The 7,559-nt window shown below is 67.7% G+C and overlaps 2 protein-coding genes across 2 annotated transcripts; one reads left to right on the top strand and one right to left on the bottom strand.

Annotated features, from left to right (window-relative positions):
• Positions 1-2,220: 2,220 nt before the first annotated feature.
• Positions 2,221-2,993, bottom strand: EMIHUDRAFT_466199 (hypothetical protein; the record flags this gene model as incomplete). Its single annotated transcript, XM_005756950.1, has 2 exons — positions 2,648-2,993; positions 2,221-2,550 (listed from the first exon to the last, which is right to left on the bottom strand). The coding sequence occupies exons 1-2, from the start codon at positions 2,978-2,980 to the stop codon at positions 2,221-2,223; spliced, it is 663 nt and encodes a 220-aa protein (XP_005757007.1). The 5' UTR covers positions 2,981-2,993.
• Positions 2,994-5,708: 2,715 nt separating this feature from the next.
• EMIHUDRAFT_47083 (hypothetical protein) lies at positions 5,709-6,181 on the top strand (the record flags this gene model as incomplete). Its single annotated transcript, XM_005756949.1, has 2 exons — positions 5,709-5,792; positions 5,951-6,181. Coding segments are annotated over 2 exons (315 nt in total), but the record flags the coding sequence as incomplete, so codon positions are not given.
• Positions 6,182-7,559: the final 1,378 nt, after the last annotated feature.

The raw sequence follows: 7,559 nt of genomic DNA, 5'->3' as shown, positions 1-7,559 counted from the left end.
GAACGCTCGGCGGGCTGATCGACCCGTACTCGACCTCGTCTACGCCACCTGCACCGCGGCCCTGGCGCGCCCGATCAGCGTCGTGCCACCTGACCCAAGACGGGTCGCAGGCGTCGTCCCGACCGCGTCCAGACCGTGTCCTGACGTGATCTGCACGTCTAAATCACGTCGGCGTCAAACGACCGACGTGCGCCCTGTCACAGCTCTATCTCCGATCGCAGCTGCCTCTGCGCGTCCTGTGGATGTACCTTTGTCGCGCGCCGGAGACGACTCGACGCCGCTGAGATCGGAGATCAAGCTCTGACAGGTCGCACGTCGCTCCTTTGACGCCGACGTGATTTACCCGTGCAGATCACATCAGGACACGGTCTCGACGCGATCGGCACGACGCCTGCGACCCGTCTTGGGTCAGGTGGCACGACGCTCATCGCGCCCGCCAGCGCTGCCGTGCAGGCTGCCACGTCGAGGTCGAGCACGCTTCTATACGCTCGCCGAGCCTTCCTTTCCATCCCATTAGGCAGCCTGGGAACGGTGGCGATCAGAGGCAAAGCCTACGAGGGGTGGTGGAACCACATGTCACGGCTACTGCCGGCTCGACCCCACGATAGCCTCCGAAGGCTGACTTTGAGGCACCATCATCGGACGATGTCGACGAGTTGGGTCGCTCTCGCGGTAGCCAGATGACCTCTCATACTAGGATCATCGGCCATGGCCGCAGGGAGCGCGGGGGAGGGCGCTGGAAGCAACACGGAGCTCCGTTGGAGACGTTTTCAAGATTAGCGTGTCAGAGTGAAATGGCACTAGCCTGTACAGAAGACGTACAGAAGGTGTACAGAAGGTGTACAGAAGGTGTACAGAAGGAATGTACAGAAGGTTGAAGGAAAAGAAAGCTGCATGCGCTCTCACTGGCTGGTTGTACGGCCCTCAAGGCATACCCAGACGAGACAGGGCACAGGCAGCAAGCCCCTCTTGGAGCAGTGACATCCATACACATTGTCGTGTCTGTGCAGCGGCCGGACAGTTCGGAGAGGCCATGGGTGTACCTGTGCACATTCTGCTGAAAAAGCCTGCTAAAGGCCTTCTGCACATCTGCTAAAGGCCTTCTGTACATCTGCTAAACGCCTTCAGTGGCCTCGACTGACGCCTGAGTGGCCTCGACTGACGCCTGAGTGGCCTCGACCGACGCCTGAGTGGCCTCGACCGACGCCTGAGTGGCCTCGACCGACGCCTGAGTGGTCTCGACTGACGCCTGAGTGGCCTCGACCGACGCCTGAGTGGCCGACGCCTGAGTGGCCGACGCCTGAGTGGCTGACTTGTGTGTCATGGGCAACAGCCTGTTAGGGGCAACAGCCTGTCATGGGCAACAGCTTATATGCCATGGGCAACAGCCTGTTAGGGGAAGACAACGCTTGTCAGCCAAGCCCGGGGCGGCTACGGCCGCCACCCTCCTACCGGGCAACGACCCCAACTTCGTCGATGGGCCTTTTGAGACTCACTGGAATCGACTCCCCGGCAATCGGCGCGATGGGCCTTATTTGGGCGCCGACGCTCGGGGTCGTCTGGCAACGGCACCGGGAGCTCGAGACGCAGCTCTCGGGGCCAGCCAACCCAGGAGTCGAAAATAGGACCAATCTCAATGACAATCAATATCAGCATGAACAACGGGGACTCGGACGCGATGGATAAGGTGAAGCCTCTGGGGGGGGGGTCGGACCCCCCCCTAGCATGTGGTGAAGCCTCTGGGGGGGTCGGACCCCCCCCCTAGCATGTGGTGTGAGCAGAAGTGCGCCCCCCTCCCTGGAAGCGATGTGCGCCTGCTCCGACGCTTTTGTCCCATAATACTCCCTAAAACTTTACTCGTGCAACAACCATGGGTCCAATGCCTTCTGCTGCTGGGGGGATCGGGACCCCCCCCAGCAGCAGCGCTCTGCTGCTGTGGGGAGGGTGACTTTCTAGATCTAGAGCCGTAGATCATGTGTGCAGGCCAGGGGGGGGGGCCGAGCAATGTGTGCGGCCGCGCGCTCCTGACAAGCGCCACAAGGCAACTTTATCTCACGTAGAGAGCTAGCTCTATAGGAAACCATCTTTTGAAACGTTTCAATGTTGAGGATCATGCATCAATGTCGAGGATCATGCATCATTGGTCACTAAGCTGTGTATGGCGGCCCGTCGCCGCGACTCGACGCCGCGCCGCTCTCCCTCTCCTCTCCGCGCGTCTCCTCACCGCCGTTTCACCTTGCCGCACGTGTGCGGCCGGTGCTTGCCGGCGCACGCCTCGCACGATGGGGACGGCGTCCACTCCTTTGGCGGCTTCGGCGGCTTTGGCGGCCGCGGCTCCACAGGCGACGGCTCGGCGCTGCCGGAGAGCTCCCACGGGAACTGCACCGCCAGCGGGGCGGGGCGCCTGAAGCCACCGCCGCCGCCGCCGCCGCCCTCGCCGCCGCTGCTGCTCGCCGCGTCGGACGACCTGCCCGCCGCCCGCGCCACGCGGCCCGACGTCTCGACGTAGTCCCACCGCCAGCCCTCCCTCTCCATCAGGTGGCGTAGCACCTGCGCGGAAAGCGGAGGGCGGAGGGCGGGGGCGGGTCGGCGTGAGACGAGGCCGGCGGGGCGCGGCGGGGCGGCGGGGCGCGTCTCGCGGCGGCACCTCTCCGTCCTCGTACTTGATGGTGTGGCCCTCGGCGGCGCTGCTGCTGAGCACGAGCCCGCGGAACCAGCGCTTCTCAGCCGGCCACCATACGCGGACGCGGCGGCCGGGCAGCGGCGGCGGCGGGTCCTCGCCGCCCGCGCCGCCGCTGCCGGCGCCGCTCGCGCCGCTGCCGCCGCCACTCCCGCTCGCAGCAGCCGCCGCGCCGGCCGCCGGCCGCTTGCGGCGATATTTCGGTTTGCGCGTGGCGTCGCCGTCGGAAAAGACGTCGGCCTCGTACGCGCGCGCCACGTACTCGCGCCAGAGTGCGCGCACCTCCTCCTCATCCTTCATCGGGAGCCGCCCCGTGTTGTTTGCCTCTGTGCTTTCACACTTCTTCATGTCGTGTCCGTCCCCATTGTGATTGCGGACGTCCCCGACTACGTCGTCTCTAGAGAACGTACACAACCTGCGCAAGTGAGTTTAGAGCGGTGGTGTGGGGCGTGCAGTGTGGTGTTCATTAGCTCCGAGTAGAGGGGGCGTCCTTCCTGCAGTTAAGGGGAAACCCGGTACGCGGGGCTAACCCTCGGAGCCCCGTGTTTACTTTACGGCCCTTGCCCTGCGAACGCGCACGCACGCACCCCCAGGGCTAGGTAGGGCTCTCTTGCCCGCAACCCGATGCCAATCATCCGGCCCGCTGGGTGCGCTTCTTAGCTCCCCGGCCCTGGATGTGCGGTTAATGACTGCACTCCAAGTGCTCCAAGTGCACAGGACTCATCAACCGTGAGGGTGTGTGTGTGTGTGTGTGTGTGTGTGTGTGTGTGTGTGTGTGTGTGTGTGTGTGTCGAGGGCGGCAGCGGTGGCGGCTCGAGGGTGGAGGTGGAGGCTGGAGGCTGTGGTGGACTTTGAGTTTGGGGTGGGGATGTCGGGGTGGGGAGCGGGTGGGCGCCGGAGAGCGGAGTGGGAGTGGTGGTGTGACTGCTCCTGTGGTGCGGGCGACGGCTCTGAGGAAGCCGTCGCCCGCGCCTCGCTTGTCGCGTGAATCGTGTCGTGCGACCGCCTTTTCTTGTTGCCTCCTTCTAAATTCTTTTTTTGAGGCAACACCATGATGCTCTGCTCACGCCTACAGCTGCCTCGGCACGCGCCGCGGCCGGCCGAGGCGCTGGAGGCGCCGGGGCAAGACGAGAGCGGCGCTCCGTCCGAGGTGTGCCAGGCGTGCGGCGGCGACGACGACGAGGAGGGCAACGAGATCCTGCTCTGCGACGGTGAGGGCTGCAGCGCGGCGTTCCACATGATGTGTTTGGAGAAGCCGCTCGCGATGGTGCCCGAGGGCGACTGGCTTTGCCCCGCCTGCTGCGCCGCGCAGGGCTGCGCGCAAACGGAGCCCTCCGCCCGCTGGGCGCCCGCCGACGAGTGCGGCATGGCGCTCGGAGTCGGCGACAAGCTGTGGGCGTGCGACCGGCGAGGCTTCTGGGCCGAGGGCGCGGTCGTGAAGCGAGTGGAGGCGGCCGAGGAGGCCGACGCGGGCGGCGGCGGCGCGGCGGCCGTTGTGGTCAAGTTCAAGGGCTTCTCCGCAAAGCTCAACGAGCAGATATCCGTCGGCGCCGGCCGGCTACGGCCGTGCGAGGTGGGTCCGCCGCCGCAGGACGCGGGGGTGTACGTGGTGGAGCGGGTGGTGGAGGTGCGGACCACCAAGGGCCGGCCCGAGTACCTTACCACCTGGGTCGGCTACGACGACCAGACATGGGAGCCCGCCAAGAACTTTGTCGGCGAGGCGGCCAAGGCCGCGCTTGCCGAGTTTCGGCGCGCCGCAAAGGCGGCGGCGAGGGAGGGCGAGAGCGGGGAGGCGGCGGCGAGGGAGGGCGAGAGCGGGGAGGCGGCGGCGGGCGGCGGGGAGGCGGCTGCGGGCGCGGAGCGGGGGTCGGAGGCGGGAGAGGTGGACGGGGCGGACCTGCTCGAGGCCCCTCCGCCTCTGGAGTGGCCTGGGGCGGTGGTGATGCGGCGCGTCGAGCCGCTGCCTCCGTCGGGCACGTGGATATTCCTGCACGGGAACCACCCGGTGGCGGACCGGCCGCTGCAGTACATGCCGCTCGTCGGCGAGGAGGGCTTCGACGCCGACGAGGGCGCCTCCGACGCAGCCAGTCTGCAGAGCGAGGCGAGTGGCAGCGCCGCGCCGCCCTCCCCGCAGCACTCGCCCTCGCCGCCGCCGCCGCCGCGAGCGGGCGACGCGCGGGCGAGCCGCGGCGGCGCCCCGGCGACCAAGGCGGCGGCGGCAGCGGCGGCGGCCAAGCCGGCGGTGGTGGCGGCGGCCAAGCCGGCGGCGGGCGGCGGGGAAGCGGGCGGCGGCGCAGCGGGGAGCGGCGGCGCGACCGACGGCAGCCTGCTCGCGCTCTTCTGCCGACGCTGCTTCACGTACGACTGCTCGCTGCACGGGGTGGGCCAGCCGGTGCCCCGGTGGAGGTACGCGGAGGCGGGGCCGGCCGAGGAGGCCGAGCCGGCCAGCGCGCCGCTCGTCGCGTCCTGCACTTGCCAGCTGAGCCGGTGGGGGCAGCCACCGGCGGGCGGCGGGCAGGGGCCGGCGGAGGTGCTGCGGCCGTACGAGGCGGGCCGGCGGACGGGGCTCATCAGCCTGGAGCTGCGGCACAAGCAGCGGAGCCAGGTCGCGAAGGGCGAGTTCGAGACCCACCCGACCGTCGCGTGCGACTGCGACGGCCCTTGCGACTCCTCCAACCCAAACTGCGTCTGCGTCGCGAGCGCGAACTTTTGCGAGCCCTTTTGCGCGTGCGGGCCGCTGTGCGCGAACCGGTGGAAGGGGTGCCACTGCAAGAAGGGCGACTGCCGCACTTCTCAGTGCCCCTGTTGGGCCGCCGGACGCGAGTGCGACCCCGACATCTGCCACTGCGCCGCGAGCGAGTTCGCTGACGCCGGCTGCGAGGCGTGCATGCCGAAGTGGGGAGGCGGCGAGGAGTACTGCATGCCGTGCGACGGCGGCGCGGCGGCGGCAAAGGCGGACGTCGAGGCGGCGGTGCCGTGCCGCAACATGGGCCTGCTGCTGCGCGAGCACAAGCCGCTGCTGCTCGGGCCGAGCCAGGTTGCGGGCTGGGGCCTCTTCTCGCACGGCTCGATCGAGCGGCAGGAGCTGGTGACCGAGTACGTCGGCGAGCTCGTCTCACACGAGGAGGCGGACCGGCGCGGCCAGGCGCACGGCCGGCGGCGGCGGCGCGCGCTCCCCACGGAGCCCTCCCCTCAGCCTGCTCGGACCCTTCTCCGCAGGTGTACGACCGGCGCGCGTGCACGTACCTCTTCAACCTCAACGCGGCGCAGGTGCCTAGACACTTCCGAGACACTTCCGAGACACTTCGCAAGTACCGCTTCAACCTCAACGCGGCGCAGGTGGTGGACGCCTGCCCGAAGGGGAACATGTCGCGGTTCGCGAACCACTCGGACAAGGCGAACTGCGACACGAAGATCATGACCGTGCGCGGCGACCAGCACATCGGCCTCTACGCCAAGGAGCGGATCGGCCGCGGCGAGGAGATCTTCTTCAACTACCGCTGGGACGAGGCGATCCGCGAAAAGCACGGCTTCGAGGCGGGGCGCGGCGGGCCGCGCAAGCGGCTGCGCGAGGGAGGCGGCGCGGCCGGCGGCCGGGGCAAGGGCGCCCGCCTCGTCCAGGTGGAGGGCGGGGCGGCCGACGGCGCGGCGGGGCTGCTGGAGCATGACGCGGCCGGCGTCGACCACCGGCTCGGCGGGGGCGCGTACGCCTCCGGCTGGCGCATCCGCGAGGCGTACCTGAACGCGCGGAAGAATGGCGAGTGGAAGTACGTGTGCCCGGCCGGCCAGTCGTTCCGCTCCCGCTCCGAGGCGGTGCAGGCGAGGGCGGCAGCGTAGTCGATAAGCGAGGACGCGGCGCGAAAAAGGAAAATACGTCCGCTGCCTCGAGGGCCGATCCGGCGCTACACGCACTCCAATATTCGGGGTTTCTCTGTCTATATGGCCTTGTACGGGGTGTGGACCCTGAGTTGACCAGGGGTTGTGCGCTGGGCCCTCCTGCTCGGCTTTAGCCAGTAGACAAGTCTTGTCATCAACAGAGTAGAAGGATCTGACCTCGGGGATGATGTGACCAAGCGCTGGTAGCGTGGTTTAACCTCACACCCATGGTCTCACAGTGTGCCGGCAGTCGCCGAGCAGTGTCGCTCACACAAGCCGCAGCACAAGTGACTGAGGGCCAGTGAGGGCGAGCCCATCGCTGTGACAGCTGTGGTAGCCGCACAGTAGGCTGTGCCAACTGTGCAGAGCGTGTGAGCAGCAGAGGAGCTGCTCTCCAGGCTTCTGTCGCAAAGAGCTGCATGCCACCGAAAGCGCTGTCGAGGTTCGCCGAGCGCGGCGCAGGTTGGAGGACGCCGTCACCGACGAGCGCGTTGGACTTTTCACTCCGGACAAAGACGGGTACACGCACACGAGCCGCGGTCGTATACCCGTCTTAGCGGCGAGGCGCGGGACCGTCTGTGGCGAAGTGGGTCGCGTCCTCCGATTTCCTCAACTCACGGTCCGCTCCCTCTACACGTATCTGGCATAGTATCTCTCCGCGTGTCCCTCTCGTGTGGGCGGCGCTACTCACTTCACTGCCGCGCGTTCACCAAATCCCACTCCTCCCCGCTGTAAAAAAGGAGGCGAAAAAACTCACCCGCCGCAATTCGGACAATGTCTGGTCCCAAAACGTGCCACATGACGTCCACCGCCGCCGCGTTGGGCGGCGCGCGCCGACGCCGACCATCACCACCGACCGACGGCTCGCACGGCCGTGCGGTGAGCAAAAATTTGGGTCGCTGCGCGCCTGCTGGATGCTCTGCGACGTCTGGACGCTCGCCAGAAACGCCAGGAAGCTTGCCTTCCACCCCTGGGCCCGAGGGCGAACGGCAGTGGTCGGCAG

Source organism: Emiliania huxleyi, assembly GCF_000372725.1.
Source record: "Emiliania huxleyi CCMP1516 unplaced genomic scaffold EMIHUscaffold_94, whole genome shotgun sequence".
NCBI lineage: Eukaryota > Haptophyta > Isochrysidales > Noelaerhabdaceae > Emiliania > Emiliania huxleyi.
Note: the sequence above shows the minus strand (reverse complement) of the source record. Positions and strands in the feature narration are given on the sequence as shown.